Source organism: Belonocnema kinseyi, chromosome 3 (assembly GCF_010883055.1).
Source record: "Belonocnema kinseyi isolate 2016_QV_RU_SX_M_011 chromosome 3, B_treatae_v1, whole genome shotgun sequence".
NCBI classification, from domain to species: Eukaryota; Metazoa; Arthropoda; class Insecta; order Hymenoptera; family Cynipidae; genus Belonocnema; species Belonocnema kinseyi.
The window spans coordinates 54059991-54079371 of record NC_046659.1 but is presented as its reverse complement, the minus strand read 5'-3'; the positions used below and the strand labels follow the sequence as shown (position 1 = coordinate 54079371).

The 19381-nt window shown below is 33.1% G+C and overlaps 1 protein-coding gene across 3 annotated transcripts; it reads left to right on the top strand.

Moving 5' to 3' along the window:
* The first annotated feature begins 4935 nt into the window (after positions 1-4935).
* Positions 4936-19297, top strand: LOC117169373 (programmed cell death protein 6). Of its 3 annotated transcripts, none has more exons than XM_033355723.1 (4): positions 4936-5314; positions 8052-8158; positions 10442-10770; positions 18139-19297. In XM_033355723.1, the coding sequence occupies exons 1-4, from the start codon at positions 5259-5261 to the stop codon at positions 18238-18240; spliced, it is 594 nt and encodes a 197-aa protein (XP_033211614.1). In that variant the 5' UTR covers positions 4936-5258; the 3' UTR covers positions 18241-19297. The 3 variants fall into 3 exon arrangements, with proteins under 3 accessions (XP_033211614.1, XP_033211615.1, XP_033211616.1); XM_033355724.1 differs by having other exon boundaries at positions 4939-5314; positions 10502-10770; XM_033355725.1 differs by lacking the exon at positions 4936-5314 and adding an exon at positions 6205-6241.
* Positions 19298-19381: the final 84 nt, after the last annotated feature.

Sequence of the window (19381 nt, the reverse complement as noted above, 5' to 3'; positions counted from 1 at the left end):
TGTGCATTTCTATTGTGTTTCTAGTTTTAAAAAGTTTAAGGATTCAAATTCACATTTTTCCCGCGCGGGAAAAATGTACCTCGATTTTGTAGAGTTGGAAAGTGTTCCTAATGGCAGGAAGTTTTAAATGTTAAATGTATTTGAAAAAGATCAAATCATTCTTTGTAATAATAAAAGCAAAGTATTTGGAATAAATTTGAATTTATTATCGACAAAAAATTATTTACAAAATAATCAAGAACTGGCAATGCTGTATATTGTATATAACAGACGTAATCACCAATTCTGTATACAAATTTCTGTAGAAACATTTCCAATGCAATAAATACATAACCTCAAAGCTAACCTTTATATTCACATACCCATCATAGATATATCTTTTTATCTACCTTAAAAAAAATACTGTACATAATAATAGATAGTTCAAGTATAATAGATGGAGACCAATGTTGGTTTTTCGTCCTCTGATAAAAGTTTTGAGAAAAATTGATCAGTATTGCTGATAGTGAGACGGAGAAGAAATAGGCGTGATAAAAGAAGATTTGTTTTTGTGGTCGCTGAAACCGAATCTAAAGTCAAAATTCAGAAATATAAAATGGCGGATCTAATATGGTGGAGGAAAATACAAATAACGGCTTGGTTGAGCCGTTTTTTGTATTTTCGACTGCCATATTGGATCCGCCATTTAAATTTTTACTTCAAATTCAGATTAGGCGACCCCAAAAACCCTTAAGTACCGAGATTTATTCAAATCGAGCCGTTTTTTGTATTGCCGTCCACCATATTGGATCCGCCATTTTGATTTCAGATTCTGATTTAGCGACCCCAAAAACCCCCGATCAAGACTTAAATGTCAATTAGGGATCTTCTACAAATTACGTAAGATGTTTTTCTTTTGTTTATATCGTTGTGACCTTCTCAACTTCACAGCAATTTTATGCTCGTCTTTATTCAAACAAAAGAAAAACGTCTTACGTAATTTGTGGACGATCCCTTAGGTGTTTTCACTTCAAGCATCAGCTAACTTCACTTTGTTCTAAGCTGCGGGGAAAACAATGGATCAAATGTATAGAACGAAAATACATTTCTGCAATATCTTTGTAATTAATAACAATTATTATCATTTTATTATTTCATTAAATAGTAATTCAAAAAAAAAAACTATTTTTCAAATACACTTATATAAAAAATGAGCTTTTACGAAGATATAAGAAAAATAGGGAAAAAATGAACTGAATACAATGCGTTTGTTCCCTTGTTTTTCCTTAGCAATCTACGAAGTGAAGTTAGCTGTTGATTTGAGTGAAAATACCTAATGCCAATGAAGGGTTAAATAATAAAATCGTTACACATTTTTTTAATAGATTTTGTGCGCAGATTTCGTGCGCAGTTGATCTCCTCCTGTACTTGGAAAAGTGTAGCTCGTTTAAATGTTTTAAAGGCTTTAAAATGTCCTTTCCGAAATTGAAATAAAAATACGATCATAAATAACAAGCAGAGAGGCTATATCAATAGAGTAGCCGACACTCAAGAGTCCTTTGTTAAGCTTTCGGATTAAAATTTAGAAATAGATTTTTCTAAATTTCCTAGTTAACAGTGAGGGCTTTAAAAAAGCGACGTGTATTCGCCTTCTTCGGCATGTAACTTGTACCACGACCGTGCTCTTGACACCTCATGACTTACAACAAAAAATTCTTGCTACCTGCATCAAAACAAACGTAAAGAACCTCTATAACTTACGTCAATTTGACAGACTTTCTCACTTGCACATTTTACCATGTATAGGAAGAGGACAACTGCGCATCTGCGCACGACAATTTAAGATCTTCCTGTAATGTCCGTACAACTTACGGTAATGCTTCTATTGCCAAGTGGGGAAACGGAGTCAGGTCCCTTATTATTCCTTTGTGATTTCCCCGCACTAAATCTGAAAATACCTAATGACCTGAAGACAGGGACAACTGAGTAAAAATACCCTGTGTAATTAACGTAGTTTTTTACGGTAAATTACTAGGTATTTTACATGCCTAGTTTCTTACGCGATGTAAATTACGCGTATATGGGACTTTACGTTCTGTGATTCCCGGTATCCTCCACAAATACAACCTCTAAATCGTGTTCTCCATTGCAAACATTCCTTGAAATAAATTAACAAAATAACATAAGTACATAAATGTATTATAATAAAGTTTGTTTATCCGTGTATATTTAATAAGGTACAACTTTTCCAAAATTAAATATACAAACATATGACCAGCTTTTCAACTATTAAATATTAAATTGATCAATATTTCATAATAACAATAACAAAAACAGATATAAATTTAAAAAATAATTACAAATTACGAATGCTTTTTAGGTTAGAATAATTCACTGGTATTCTTAAATAATATATTAAAACATATATCAATTACAAATATTTAATTGAACAAATGTAATAATATTCCAAAATTATTTACATAACTGTATCCCAGAAGGCGCTTACAAGCAAGATTCTTTAATATCATGTTGCAAAAATAAAACATTACCTGTTTTCTACGTAAAATACTTGACTTAGGTATTTTACGTGAAAAACCTCCAGTTACGCGTAACTGCACAACCCTGCCTGAAGGTTTGTGTACACGCCTGTCATATACAAAGGGAAAATGTTTCTTTCTCTCATTCTACCATGTGACGATGCCACGCATTTATCGCACTCTAGATGTTCTGTTTTTCTGTTGGGTCATGATCCAAGAAGCTATGGTCCCGCAACTTAGTGGTACGAAATACGTACAAGCCGCATCTCGTAATGTGACCTCCATATTGGTTACCATGACAGTGCAGAGACGCTTTTCTAACGTTTTAAATAATTTCGCGTCATGATGAAGCACAGCGTTTCTCAAACTTACATACTCAAAAGCTGAAGGATTCCTGATTTAACTATTTAAGGCCATGTGACGAGAGGGTCACGTAACCAAACCTGGTCTTCGATTTTTCTTTCCCAACTTACGTCTAAACGAAATGAGGTATCGCTCTGAAAGTTTGGGAAATGAAAGAGGAGATAATAAAATTCGTGTCTCTGCTTTGTTCCGGTAGAAATTTTCAGAAAAAAAATTTTTTTTGTAGAAAATACCAGTGGAAGTTTTCTTTCCCAACTTACGTCCACACGGAATGAGATATCGTGTTAAAAATTTGGCACGATAAATAGAAGACATGCAGGAATTTGTCTCTGGTCCTAAATAATTAGAACAATGAAAAAAGTTTTTTTTTTTATTTCTATTTTGGAGAAATACCGATCGTGCTGTCGTCAAACCCTGCAAGCAATTTGCAATGTTGTTAATGGGCTAGTTATGAGGTTTATATTTATCAAAGTGGGACAAAACTACAAAAATCGCTCACGAACATTATGCACCAATAATGCAAAAACTAATGTTTGCACTTGAAATGCAAATAAACATATTTGGTCTGACATACGTATCAGTCTGATATCAGCTGTGTCAAAGCAGCACTAGCGCAGCGAGTAGACAACTTCGAACTTCTAGGGTATGTGGGTAAGACAGATTGCATGATTACCGTAAGAGAAAGTTAAAAGTCAAACTTCTGCTGTAAAACCAGGTAAACCCTAAATGTGTCCGTCGATAATCATTACTTGCATAAATAAACTTTTTACTTTCTCCAACTCTTTGTAAGGCCACAAACGATCCTTTAATATTCATTAACATTTCCCGAAAAAATTTCCGCATTATTTAAAATTTTATTTTTCAATATGGGTGAAAAATATTGATCTTAGGACTGACTTGATCAGCTGTTACACTCATCACATGGCCTTAAGGTCAAAAAAGTTTGATCAGAAAAAGTTATCCAGCTTAGGGGCACTATATGTGAAACTTGAAAATCTGAAACTTACACTAACCTAAAATTGGAACGGGCACGGCTTCAAGATAATAAATTCAATTTTTAGCTTTAAAAAGTATAAAAACACCTCCCGTGATATTTTAAAATATGGAGACTCTGAATGAGAATAAAAAAATTTTCATCCAAAAAAGTTATTCAGTTCGGAGAAAATGAAATTTTTATGTGATGGTGTCGCGGTGTAACAAACTATTTGACACTTTTTTGGTTTTTAAATTAATTAAATGGGATTATTTGTATATTAAATTACACACTACCTGCAATAAATTATTTTGGCGAATAAAAACCAAACTAGTTACATCACGAAAACATCGTAAAAAAATAATAAAATTTAAAAAAATTTAAGTTCTAGATCAGGATGAAACTAGTATTTTATTTCAATTAAATTAATTTTGTTCATCTCAGTTATTAAGAAACGCTTAAGAAGAGAAGCAGTACTTGTAAAACGTCCGAAAATTACAAAAATTGAAATTATACGCTTAATGGAGGTCCAGTACAGCAAGTATATTGTATTATATTGTATTATTGTAATAATCGCAATAATTCTTCATTATTATAATCAATGATTTTATTTTTAATCATTTATAATTAATTTTTATAATAGTTAAAATAATAAAATCATTACTTTAGCAGAATTTATACAATAACTGCAAATGATTGATAATAATTTCAGTAATAAGAAACACACAAAATTTGTATACTTTCTTCGTTATTTCCAAAATCGGCCGTGTGCATAGTACGGAATTATAATTCTACAAATTTGTTGCAAAGCACTTACAAATTTTTAATAGCACGCTTTTCCCGTTTTTATATTCTTTATAAATATAAGTGACATGTTTCTGATTTAATTTTAGCTTTATAAGATTATTTATAAGAGTGTTTTCGAGTTTTTCTGCAATTCGCACATGCAGCGTTAAATACGGTTTAAACTCCCACCTAACGTCCTTTTAAAAATGGAGGTCACTTTACGAATCTGTACGGGCCATTTGATTAGTTCACTTTTTTTTAGTTGCGCGTGGCGAGACCATAGCTTCTTGGATCATGTGTTGGGTGGAAAGTCTAGAGTGAGATAAATGAATTTCACCGTCATATGGTAGAGTGAGAGGAAAATCCATTTTTCTTTTGCTTATGACAGGCATATCTTTGGACCGGCGTGTAAATACACCATAACACCTGACTTCTTGTTCACAACAACAATTCACTGCTGATTCACTGAATGAGTTCACAAGTGGTTGCGCTGGTTTGACGTTGACGTGTAGTACGGCATTTAAATATTTCACGGTAATACCGTTGTGTTAATTAATAGTCAAGAAGAAAACGTTGTATCAGCTATTACGTGTTTGTGAATTAAGACTATTTTTTGAAAAATGTCGTTCGCTTCACCGATGCCGACCCGTGAATTCTTATGGGACGTCTTCCAAAGGTGTGTCCTCTAACCTAATTTCAGTATGCATAACACGCATACGTGTTACACATTTTCTTTGTAATGATTCATTTTCTATTACTATACACATTCATTAAGTGTTATATGATTTCGCAATGGTGTTCAAATGAGCTTGAAAAGTAAATTACCACAAATTACCTGGTCCGCATAGAGATCTTTTATCTCCAGCTTCTTGTGTGACGTTCGTTTCTCAAATATTATTCTAATAAAATCTGCAATTTCGAAATCATACTTTTCCATCAGTTTTGTTAATTTGTCATTTTCAAACCTTTCCTCTCGTTAATGAGTAAAGAATGCAAGCATTTCAAAGTTAGGTTATCTTGCATAATCTATATCTCTAAAGACTAAAGATCAAATATAAAATATTATAGAATTTGGAAATAATAGAGATATTTTGGAGTAAAAATATATTTCGAAATCATTTTAAACAACATTTTCTGACGAATCTCTAATCACAATACAGAATGTTTATATAAATTCTAATAGGAATTTCTAAATACAAAAATTAGTCATTAATTGTTATTGTTTCAAAAAAAGTGTCTATTTTTGAGGTCATGTTATAATTACCAATTTATTTTTAGCAACATGTATGGTTATACGCAAAAGCTCCCATTTTTAAAATAGCTCATACTTCAATATTATGTGGTCCCATATATTTCTTTTTTGAAAATGGGTTTTAAAAGCATAATTGTAAGAATTGACTTTTATGAAATGTCTTATTACTGCAAATAAAGATCATTGCAAAATAAAGAACAAAACTCACACATCGAAGTGCCGATAACTGAAACAGTCAGATTTCTGACTTGCCGATAACCCATGCATTCTCGTATTTATAACTTCGAACTTCTTATAATATTCATTCTAATAGCATAGGTTACAAGTAATAAGTAATTTACATTTCTAAAGGTATGCTTTATTCGATAAAACCCATTTCCTAAGCTTTAAATATGTTTAATATAGTTTTTTAAGCATTTGAAATATGAAATTCGCCTTAAACTTCCGATAACTGACACACTTCCCTTAAATTGACCTAATTTTTTTCACTATTTGACATTTAACGTAACCTCTGTCATTCAAAATACGCAGCTTTTTGTAAAAGCTCACGCCATACATTTCTCGCCGCGCCACATTAGTCCTTGCTCTCCTACATCAAACTTTTCTCTTTGAAATCTGCATTTTTTTGAAGTAATAGATACGCTCCATTTTTTAAAATCTGATTCTTGTACCAAAACGTTATTAAAACAGTAAAATCAAGTCATTTTTGTCAAGAGACATTTTTCTAGAACTTATTGAGAGAATAAATTTTATTTATTTAACTTTTTTCGTATCCTGTATCGTTGTTGCAAGGAACGTGTATTTTTGTTTGTCAGACAAAAAATTTCTCTACTTTCCAAGGCGCGGGCATAGGTTAGACTACTATGGAATATACTCATTACATTTAGGACGATTCTAGAAAAAATCAAGACAAAAAATACGCTTTGGCCTTCGAGTAAATTAGCTTGAACAGTTTTAGAGAAACCCTCGCCATTTTCTAAATGTTAAACTTTTTAAAAAATTGTCAATGGATTTCGAAAAAATACGAGATATTCTACTAGAATCAGAAAGAAGGTAAATAAATATATTAGGTTAAAAAATATTATACCTTGAAAACAAGTTGGATCATTTTTGGATAATTCGCGTTTTGAGTTTTTTAAATTCAAATACTTAAAACTTTGTCAAAATCGTTTTTTCAACGGCAAATCGGTAACACACGTATCGTATTATTTTATTTTAAAAAGAACATATTTAAGTGGCAAATGATTCTGCGACTTAAGCATTAACTGCTTGTCCGATTTGAACTGAATTCGGCCTATATATTAAATATAATAGAATTGAAAATAGTATAGAAAAGATCGCGTTTTGGTAACATTGCAATCGAGTGCGAAGCACAATACACGTGATGAGAATATGTTCCTTAAAGCTGAAGGAGATTTAAACAAACGAAAATTCACAATCGTCACAATACAGTTGAAGGGCTGCAGTGCATACCTAGATATCCAACCCACTCTAACGAAATAACTTTCTGCACAATATAAATCGCCATTTAATGATAAAACAAAAGTTTACTCCCGAGTTGAAAGTATTTTTAAAATGATGCTAAATGGAATGTGGAAGTTTACAATTTCAACGTACAATAAGAACCTACATAAAATTGGAACGGGCTTGGTTGCGAATTACGATAAAAAGTCCAATTATCAGTTGAGAGTTTTGTCTGGTTTTAAATTACTAATCTTTTTATTACTATATTAAAAATGAGTTTTTGAAAAAAACAATTCTTTTAACACAATATGTTTGACTTTTGAAGATTTTTTTATGCAAAAAGCTTATCTTCAAAAAATGGTTGGTTATCTAGTTCTATATTGCAAACCTTTAGTTGTCGATTGTTTGGCCTTTAATTTTAAAAGGTCTACGCGCAACTGTTGGTTGAAGAACCAACACAGAGCGCGTAATATAACAGACGCGCGCACGAAGCGTTCCAAAACTTGCGAACAAAGCGAGCGGCACGCTATGAGAGTGTGACTCACAGCACAGCGTGCAGCTTTTTTAAACTTAGAATGTCGCTGGCAATGGCATACGCTTGTTTTAGTTTTCGTTTAGGTAATTTTCTGAAATTAGGGATCTTTATCTTAAAAATAAATTTGTTTATTCAAAACAAATTTAAATTTCTTAATTGCAGGGTCGATAAGGACCACTCCGGAGCCATAACCGTTGAAGAACTTCAACAAGCACTTTCCAATGGAACATGGACTCCCTTTAACCCAGAAACAGTTCGTTTAATGATAGGTAAATCTTAACATTAATTTATTGTTAAAAAAAAGAAAACTTAATCGCATGCTTTATTGCAGCTTTCGTAATAATTTCTAGATTAAATTACACTTTGAGCCCTGTTCTTCAAGTGAAATACCCACGGATATGATTTTTTTTGTATTTATTAAGTAACTATTTATCCAGCTTGCCAGAAAGTGCTTTTGAAGATTGGTTAATATGCTTAAATGCGAGTTACTTTAATTTTTCTAAGATTAAGTTTTCTTGGGGTTTCTTAGTAAACTTACCGAGTGATTAAACTGTACCAAGTTTGATTCTGAGATAAGGTTTTCAACTTTTTTAACTCTCTAGAAAAATTTACTTGCCTTTATAAAGGATGAACTTTCTTTAATTTCTAAATTTAAAGTTAATTGTATCTTGAAATATAAAAAACAGTTAAATATTTAAAAACGCGCGGCTCAAAGTGTGTCACACACAGCTATTGATGGGTGAAATTCCAATATAGGTGGCAGTACAGAAACAATTCTTAATTAATTAAATGCACATTGTGTTAAAAGGATTTGTTTGAAGTCTGACTTTTTGACACAATGTAGTTATAACAACAATTTTATTTAAATTTTCCGAATTAAAGAAAAAAGCATGACAAACCGCAGCCGAGCCTGCTTTAATTTGTGTTGTCCCTGTGAGATTAACAACATCAACATCTTCCTCGAAACTGGATCACTTTTTCTAATCGAACTTTTTTGATCTCAATGGAGCAAGATTTCAGTTTGGAAGGGAACTTTTGTTTTATCTTTAAGAGCATTAAAATCAGGCATATTAAGGCCTATTTCTGTTTTGAATCAATCAAATCTGTATTCGGTGTGAAAAATCGACTAATATCAATCAATAGTTTTACACAAAAACTATTGAAATTAACCAATTTTTCACTCCTAATGCAGATTTGATTAAAAACAGAAATATGGCTTAATTATCTGATAGAAATATGTTATTCTAGTCATTACCCTACCGAAAGAAATCTCTAAGTTTTCTTTAGCGAAATAGTCTGGCCCATTTGAGTCTATAAACAGAGTCGAATTGAAACAAAATAGTCTCGGAGATAGTTTGAGAGATTTGGGTCCTTTTCAAGATCCTTTTAGTGGTCCTTTTAAGATTGGTGCGACGGTAATATATTGTTCCTTTTGTATTCGTCACGTACCGGGTGGGCAGAGTTATTTACAATAGTTGGTCGTGGCTAATCCGCTCTCCCTTTTTAAATTTCTCTTCAAATTATTTATACTTTTTTTTTAAATTGATGAATTTTCTCATTATACTCATTTATAATTATAACTTATATACTAATATACAATTTTCTAGTTGAATTAAAAAATGCTGTCTTTTTAAGCGTATCTCATTCCATTTACGAGAAACGATGTATTAATTCCAATTTTAAGCATTAAAAAAAAAGAGTTAGATATCTGAAATCATCAGAGCCCGTAGATTTCGAATTATTATATTTTAGGCTGTTAACTATGAAATTAAAAAATATCCACTTCTAAATTTTAATCCGGAAGCTTAACAAAGGACCCTTGAGTGTCGGCTACTCTATTGATATAGCCTCTCAGCTTGTTATTTATGATCGAATACTTATTTCAATTTCAGGCTCTGTGCTTGTTATTTATGATCGTATTGCTATTTCAATTTCGGAAAGTACATTTTAAAGCCTTTAAAACATTTAAAAGAACTACCTGGATCTTAAAACATATCTACCTGAGTGCCTGCGGAGATTTTCTCTGAGCTTCTTTGACCCAAAGAATTTTTAGTATATACTCAAAGATTCTTTTCGGTAGGGTATGCAGTAAAATGAGACAATTCAATTTTGAGGTTGGTTCCTGGTTTCAACGACCTTAATAGTGTTTTCAATTTTAAATAATGTTTTTTCATTATCCTGAAAAATTCTGAGTTTTTTTCATTATCTAGTTCTGTACTACCTTCCTTCAATTACATTCAACTGTTAAATTACTGTTTTTATCTGCACTTTTCGAACGGTTTTTTATTTACTCTGAATTGAGACGCAAACAACATTATTGATGATTGTTCGTATTTTAACATTTAAGCAGTAATTAATTACATATTTCTAATTGATAATCGTCAATTAGTAATTAAATATAATTGATAATAAATTATATAAATTTATAAAGTCAAAGATTCGAATTTATAATTGCAACCCATGATTGCCTAAAGCACCGTAGCTAGAATTCTTTCAATCAATGTAACAAGGGGTTAAAATGGGTTTTTTCGTGCTTGGTTCTGTTTACGCAGGTATGTTTCAGTATGAAAAAACTGATGACAAATCAACTGATGGTGATGCTGATTCTCCAGGTATGTTTGATAAAAGACAATCTGGCACTGTCAATTTCGAAGAGTTCGGAGCACTTTGGAAATACGTTACCGACTGGCAGAATTGCTTCCGATCCTTTGATCGAGATAACAGTGGAAACATCGATCGCACAGAGCTAAAAGCCGCCTTGACGAATTTCGGCTACCGATTGAACGACAGCGTCATTGAAATGCTCATCCGAAAGTACGATCGAGCTGGCAGAGGAACAATATACTTCGATGATTTTATCCAGTGCTGCGTAGTGCTTTATGTAAGTACATATTTTCAATTCTATTAGTTATAATTCTCAGATCCACAAAGAGATTACTTTTGCTTCCATGCGTAATAACTTTCAAAAAGAATTTTCAATTATTTTACAATTTAGCAGATTTATTCTTCCTTTTCACATAAAGTTAGTTTAAATACATATTTCTCTGTTCCTCACAATCAAGTGACCAACTTCAGGAAAGTTGATCATAAATGATTAGTAAGCGAACAGAGTCATAAATCCACTTGACGTAATTTTTCAATATTTAAGGATATATTGTAGCTTGAAATCCATTGATAAAAATTAAATTTAAAATGAGCTATTATAATCATCCAGCCTGTCAAATAAATAAAAGGCTGAACGACGTTTTTTAATATATTCTCTTTTACAATATCTATAATTAATAATAATAATTTTATACATAATAATTATAATTTTAGAATTACAATTTTATACATATCTACCATATTTTCAGTTTTAAAATAGTTATTTGAGATATAAATGCATAAACCATATGATAGAAACGAGTGTGATGCTTGGGGCATAAGCCGTATGCAGCAAACATGCAGAGACAATCGTTTAACTCCTGGCCCCCCGCGACAGTGGGGCTTAAATCCGGAGTTTGCCAGCTTCATGTAAAAATACTTTGTATCTAGTGTTCATCCGTAGCACAATACATGAAAATCTGATATTTGGTACCAATATTCTTTATGGTTTGAAGAAGGCTTACATGTAAAATCAGTTTTTCGATATTTATGCAAAATGAAATTTCTAAAAAGATGATGCGAATGAGCCAACCATATTGGTTCATTCACATAATCTTTTCTGATTCTACATACATCTGCACACCTAATTTTCCCTCTGCATGGTGACGTTATTCAAAGCGAACGTTGTCTTATTTTCCGGCTGTACAATCACAGTCATTAATTGTTACTTGAACTTAAATTTCTTTTGAAACAGAATTCCACCGATCTTCACAGTTTGCAATTCAGCAGGACACTGCTTCGTGTCCACGACTGTCAATTTAAGTGACCCGTGTTAATTTGCAAATCTAGAGAATTATTATTCTTTTTAAAATTGTTAATGAATAAAAACCAATTTAAATAAATATATCACCAGGAATTACGTCCACGTTACGTGTTGTCTGTTGTTTTCTGTCCTAACACTAAAAAATTTTTATCATAATAACTTTTTACCAATTTCAAATTACTATGCATTTGAACAATTTAGGCCAAAAAACAAGCTTCGAATTTCTTTAACGGCACTCCCTTCCCATTTTGTAAGGCGCATACAAAAATGAATAAGTTTTTTTTCATGTTTTATTTTAATATTAACAGATGCAGCTTACCCCTGAAGTTTCCCATAAGAATAACATAGAGAAAACATATTTTTGTAAATTCCGTCAAAATATGAAAATTTATAATATAGTATACGATGTACTTTCATGGTATAATGAAAACACTTCGAGAATACGAATCCATCTTTATATTTTTATTTCAACTCCCTTGATCCTCTTTCATGGTGCTCCAAAAACTACCCCATGAAAGTGCAATAAGAATTTTTCAGAATTTAAACAAATGAATTACAAGATTTGATGTATTTTTTATTTAGTTTTCTATTGTTTAAACAATTTTGTTTCCTTTAAACAGTTTTATATTCATAGAATATCTCGAATTAACACATTAACGCCCGAAATGCAACTTTTTCAATGCTTTTATCAGCGACTATGTACACTATGAAAACGGTATTAAAAAATTCAACATAATCATTTCTGATGTTAAAAGTCTGACTTTTTCAAATATGCAATGCAGATTTCGAAAAAATGCAATCGCGAAAAGTTATCATTGTTTATTTATAAAAAAACGTATTTTAATAAATCCAACTTTTTTTTCAAATACAAATTTCACTTTGAATCAGCGGGAGAAAATCACTAAATAGTGAATAAATTCTGGCATTGGACCCCAAACTTGAAATTGTTTGAATAGGTTTTCAACACTTTTACGAATAATAAGACCTTTCATTCGATTTTCATGAAAATGCTTATACGGGGATTTTTTGGGTCGCTGATGACGAATCTACCATGAGATTTTCTATATTCGAGATGGCGTATCCAATATGACGGCCAAAAATATGAAATATTGTTTAATTCCTATAAAATTTTGTATACAGGTTTTTTTTTTTGGATCGCTGATGACGAATCAGCCATAATATTTTCTAAATTCATCATGGATCTAATGTGGTGTGATTTCGCTGGTAGTGGGTGCAGTTATTCAGTTTACCCCCTGCTTCGGGTGAAATTCCGCGTTTGTCCTTATGTAAAACTTTTATTTGAATTTCCTACCGATAGAAATCTTGAGTATTCTCAGGTGAAATATCCTGACTGGTTTGATACTATCTGCAGGTTAGATTTGAATGATTTAGTCTCAGAGATGGAGAGATTTCGGTCCTTTTCAAGGTCCTTTTAGTGGTCCTTTTAAGAGTGGTACGGCGGTAATATAATGTTCCTTTTGTATTCGTCACGTACCGGGAGGGCAGAGCAATTTACAGCAGTTGGCCGTCGCTAACCCGAATCTCCCTTTTTAAATTTTTCTTCAACACGACATTCAAGGGTCCTTTCTTAAGATTTCGGATTAAAATTTAGAAGTAGATTTTAAAAATTTCATAGTTAACAGCCTAAAACATAATAATTCGGAATCAACGGTTTTCGATGATTTCAGATATCTAACTTTTTTTTTAAATGCTTAAAATTGGAATTAATACAACGTTTCTCGTAAATGGAATGAGATACGCCAAAGACATTTTTTAATTTAACTAGAAAATTGTATATTAGTATATAAGTTATAATTATAAATAAGTATAATGAGAAAATTCATCATTTAAAAAAGTGTTAATAATTTGAAGAGACATTAAAAAGGGAGAGTCGCGTTAGCGGCGGCCAGCTACTGTGAATAACTCTGTCCGTCCGGTACGTGACGAATACAAAGTAACAATATATTACCGTCACACCACTCTTAAAAGGACCACTAAAAGGACCTTGAAAAGGTCCCAAATCTCTCAGACTATCTCAGAGACTAAATCATTCAAATCGACTCTGCTTATAGAATCAAATGGGCCAGGCTATTTCGCTTGAGAATAGGGTATCGGTAGGGTATTGACACTTTTTTCTGAATTGATGAATTTTCTCATTATACTTATTTATAATTATCACTTATATACTAATATATAATTGTCTGATAAAAAATCGTTAAATTTTCTGCCAAAATAGTGGCATTTTCAATATATATATATATATATATATATAATTAATAATTTGTCATAAGGACAACCGCAGGATTTCTCCGGGAGCGGGTGCTAATCTGAAAAATTGCACCCGCTTCCAGCGAAATCGCTGTAAAATTTCAGCCACAACAACGTCTCACGACCGTGAGATAGGTGGTTACAGTCTGTAACGGAATTAATACGACGATCCAGCAAAAGCCTCGTGCACCCTAAGAACACGGAGCGACCCAAGGACTACCGCCTTCTGCATTTTTCCCGCAAGTGTTTTAGCATATTGTTGACACGCTGGGATGCTTTTTAGGCCATTAGCGAGTGAAAGCTTGGCACCTCCAAAAGCGCCGATGATAAGGACGATTAGTTTAACAGAATATTCCGGGTACAATCATTGCAACTCTTTTATGAGGTCTCTATACCTCTCTTTCTTTTCATTCTCCTTGGCTATGATGTTTTTGTCAGCTGGCGCCGAAAATTCGATAACGAACATGGTTCGCTTCTCGAAGTCAAGAAGAACCATGTCAGGCCTCGAGTGTGCAACAGAAACAATTTTCGAGATATAAAGTTTCAGTATATGCGGTACTTCTCATTCTCGACAATTGACTCGATTTCTTTAGGATTTCCTCTTAGTGTCGCATTGTGCCTCTGGATGTAGGTTGTTCCCGCATGAGTTGGACAACTAGATAGTATATGTACCAAATGCTCAGGGTGTGCCTGACATGTCCGTCTTGACATGCCAAAATGAAACCCTCCGTGATAGACTTCAATCCGGGCGATTTAAGGAAAGCAAAAGTTAGCTCACACGGCATTGACTCCTCCACATTTCTGTGGAAGATGCCGTGCATCCTCTTATCGAGGAGCTGTTCAAGGACGTTTTTCTCTTGTGCTTTCTTAATCCGGGCTTTCAGGAGTGAGTGCTCGAGATAGACAAGATTTGATGCATTTTGCTCACCCCTAATACTGAAGTTATGTCCGAGTGTTTTAGTAGCCTCCTCCGCTGCTTTGTACAGAAACGCTCCTTTGCCCACTTCTTCATGCTTCCTGACCATTTTACGAAGAAGGTCTCTTCCATTTGCGACTCTATGTTCTGTACCCAAAATGATCCTGTTGTGAAGACATTCGAAATTCAATATTCCGCGACCACTTTGACGGCGTAAGATGTAGAGTCGCGGAACAGAAGACTTTAGATGCATGCTTTTGTCCATGTGCGTAACCTTTCGTGTCCTGATATCAAGGGAGCTGAGCTCGTTCTTCGTCCATGATACCACTCCAAATGAATAGAGTACTACCGGGACGGCAAGCATGTTCGTTGCAGATACTTTGTTCCTCGCCGACAGTTTGGAAGACCAAATATTCTGGATGAGACGTTTGTATGTATAAGTCTCCCCAGCGGAAAGGTGTCGTATAGCGCTTCTATCGACGAGCTCAGGGTCTTCAGGGATGTCATTAAGTTTTCCTCGCTTCTAATAAACATTGGCGCATTTGTCTAACCCAAATTCCATTCTTATTTCCTTAGTATATCGTTCGACAATCCGTAGAGCTAGATGTAGTTACTCTTTGTTTTTTTGCATATATCTTAAGATCGTCCATGTAAAAATACATGAGTGACCTTGTACTTTCAATCTACAGGTTTGCCGCAAAAGTACCCGTCGGAATGACAAAGTGCTATAGATAGTGGCAATAATGTGAGGCAAAAAAGGAGTGGGCTCATGGTGTCGCCCTGAAAGACACCTCTCTAAAAGGTGACCTTGTTAGTTGTCACACGATTTTTTCCACACGAGATAGTAAATCTGGTTTTCCAAAGCGGCATGAATCTCTCTATGCACCTCACGATTTGCGGATGAAACTTTAAGATTTCTAAAAGACAGATGAAAAGTCTATGGGAGGTCGAATCGAAAGCTTTCCGATAATCAATCCAGGCCATCGATAGGTCACGCTGGTAGAATGCTGCATCTTTACAGACACATCTATCGATGAGCAGGTTCTCCCGACATCCGGCTACGCCTTTCTTTGAGCCTCGTTGTTCATACATTTCTTGCCACACAGGTTCAATTGCCCGAATAATCCTATCATTTAGGATAACTGAATATATTGTACAGTGTGTTCAGACAAGTGATTGGCCTGTAATTCTTTGGGTCACCTAAGTTGCCTATTTTCGGCAGGAGTATTGTGCGCCTTTCCACCAACTACTCCGGAATTGTTTCTTCCGACTTTAAATATGAGGTGAAAATATGGGCCAAATGCTGATGGGTTGAAGAAAACTTCTTCCACTAGAAGGTCTTGATACCATCTGGTCCCGGGCCGAAATAGTTTTTCATCCCTCTTAATACTTTTTTCACCTCCTCGGTAGTGATGGGTGGGCATTCTTCATTAGGTGTTATGAGGGCACTACACAGCTCCTTGAAGCTCTTTATTTTATCTGAGCCTTCGTCCAGTCTATGCGGCACTTCGTAGACTTCTCTTCAAAATACTTCGACCTCCTCTGGTTTGGGCGGGTGGTCGACAGTAACTCGAGGGTATTGTTATAAATAAATGGCTTTATCATAAATAATTCGTTAGAACGGGTACCAAACAAGATCTAATCTTGCATGAAGCATAAAAATCGACCAGTGACGCAGTAACTTTAGCTTGAAAAGTCCGCGAAAGTCCCCTGATTATGAATATCCACATTACTTATTCGAAATCTGGTGCGTGGGTGGAAGTATGTTAAAATCCTTTCTGTGTTCATTTTCTTCCTCCATCTCTAGACAAAAACACACCCCCGCTCTAAGGGCGCATGCGATTAGTTTGTCAAACAGCTCATTTGAAAGGGCTCGTTTCAGCCTTTAATTTCTGATATTAGTCAATTTTGTAGTACGTCATGGTTCAGCTCTACAATTTTTCAAAAATAACTAAAAACGCTGTTTTTAGATGTTGCAACCCCGATATTTTCTAAAAAAACGTGACGTAATGGAAAGTTTTTAAACCCAGATTCGTGTTCAGCACGAAAAATTCATTCGGAAACACTAGGTGGCATCTTATTCGTTAAACTCATATAGGGCAGTGTAATTTATAGCATAAGCATGTTTTTCGAAATTTCTTGGTCTAAAAGGTGTAGAGATATCGACCTGTAAGTATAACAATTTGAATGCAAATTTAATTTTCTAGATTCAGACCTTTCAAAAACTACCTTGAACATTCATAATCAGGCTTTTATAAACATTTTAAGCCATCGTTATTCTCTAGAGTCTTAGACCTCTTAGTGAATATCAAGTATTAGATCAATTACCTGTGTAATTTCCGAAATTCTTGGAAATAAACACCTATAAATAATACTTTAGTCTGAATATTTTAGGACTACTCTTTTGTGTCTCAGTGAACTGCACAAATTGAGAAAAAAAGATTTTTTGAATTAATTATTTTTTAGTTACTCTTATCTAAAGGGCTTTATTCTGGAAACCACTCTGATACGAAACACGCAGACTGCAGGTTTGAATTTAACATAGAAACCTATGAAAAAGGTACTTAAATTAATCCTTCAGTTAATAAAAGCAACAAAAATTACAGTATGATTTTATTTTCAATTTGAATTTTCTTTTCATATCTGTGTACCGCACTTAAAATTCCCCTTTTTGACATAGCAGATTGTAATTCTATTACACTCCTATTGTCAAAAAGTGTGACTTCATAGATATGTAGTGGTCTTCTCATTACGAGGAGAATGTAAAATGTTACAATTTGATACTAATTCTGATATTAGTTCTTAAGTATTTTATCATTCTAAGCACTTAAAATTGAAAGTCACTACATTTTCAAGTTTAACGCTGTCCGTTTGTAAATGTTCCATTTCAAACATTTAAAAAATGTTCAGTTTGAATGCTTGCAATTAGTACTAAAAGTATTAAGATTCACAATTGAAGTATGAAAATGATTCAATTTTAATAGTGCAACAAGTCGTAAATATTCTATTTAAACGAAAAAAGGTTCATATTTTAAAGTAATAGTGAAAATGATGATTTTTCTGTTGTAAAATTCGTATTTAAAATTAATATATATATATATATATATATATATAAACAAAAAATAAAAATAAAAACATATTTGATTGGAATTTTTCAGACTCTGACATCCGCATTCAGACAGTACGACACCGACCAAGATGGAGTCATCACAATTCACTACGAACAGTTCCTAGGCATGGTGTTTAATCTTAAAATTTAAATCTACATGGGAACTTCCGGTACTTTTACTCTAAAATATTTTGTTTATTTTTTTTTTAGTGTAAAAGTTGCGAGAATCGATGCAAACATTTTTATCCAACTCCTGTTATAGTTCCCATGAATTGCCAAGTTTGCCAAATGCTCATTCTAAAACCTTTATTGCAACTGAATGTAATTTCTACTTTAAATGCAAGTGCAATTTTTTCAAAATAGAGTTTATATCAAAATCAGCACTTTTTTATATGCACGAAAATGCAAATAGTGTTTTTACTTAGCACTTCTGTTTAAAGCAACATTGAGCCTAAAAATTATAACTATATCTCAGTGAAAATTACGAATTCGTCAGTCTTTAAATAGTTTACATGATAGAACTGTCTATTATTTGAAATTTACTTGTTTTCTATTCTGTTGTTCAAGTTTTCGTATTCAAAAAGATTTAGGTAATTTTTGAAGGATTTTCTTTTCATTTAATCACTTACATCTGATTTGATTTATTTTGAAATTTTCACCAGAATATATTCTTCAGGCCAGTTTCAAAGAGGGACTTAAAAAGCGCTTAAAATAATGTCAATTATGCGAATCTAAGGTACTAAGTGAAGGAAAAGTCTTAAGTTAGATTTCACTTTTTATAAACACCGCCAAAGTAATATATTTCAAAGGCATTCCCTAATTGTGATATATGGTGCGCTTCCTCTTGTTATTTAATGTATTTTCACACCTATTTAACATGTTCGCTTTAGTCGCTATTAAAATGTAAAGCATGTGTGTAATCGCTTATACATATAATCCCTAAAGGGGCTAATTTAATGAAAATAAAAGAACTAAAGCGAGTATTTTAAACAGTCGTCGATCGTCGACAAATCATTCTTGCTGCGTAAAAAATAGAAATATTTTCTATGTTTGTGACGTAGACAGTTAAGGTTGGGGATGAAAATTTCGTAATTTCGGCAGTAATTACGTGTAAATGTCAGAATTAATGTAGGAAATTACGGAAAAATTTCAAACTACAAACAAAATTCTATTTCTAAACAATTGGTTAGATCCGTGTGAGCTGTATGTATGGAATAGTAGAGCATCATGGAATTATATTTTTTGTTTCATTTTGGGTTATTTTATTGATCGACATAATTTTTAATGAGATT

Excerpts from the sequence above, each read along its gene's own strand:
- LOC117169373 (XM_033355723.1), top strand. The coding sequence starts at position 5,259 with ATGTCGTTCGCTTCACCGATGCCGACCCGTGAATTCTTATGGGACGTC. Across the intron at positions 5,315-8,051 it reads TTATGGGACGTCTTCCAAAG|GGTCGATAAGGACCACTCCG; the intron begins GTGTGTCCTCTA and ends TCTTAATTGCAG. Across the intron at positions 10,771-18,138 it reads AGTGCTGCGTAGTGCTTTAT|ACTCTGACATCCGCATTCAG; the intron begins GTAAGTACATAT and ends GGAATTTTTCAG.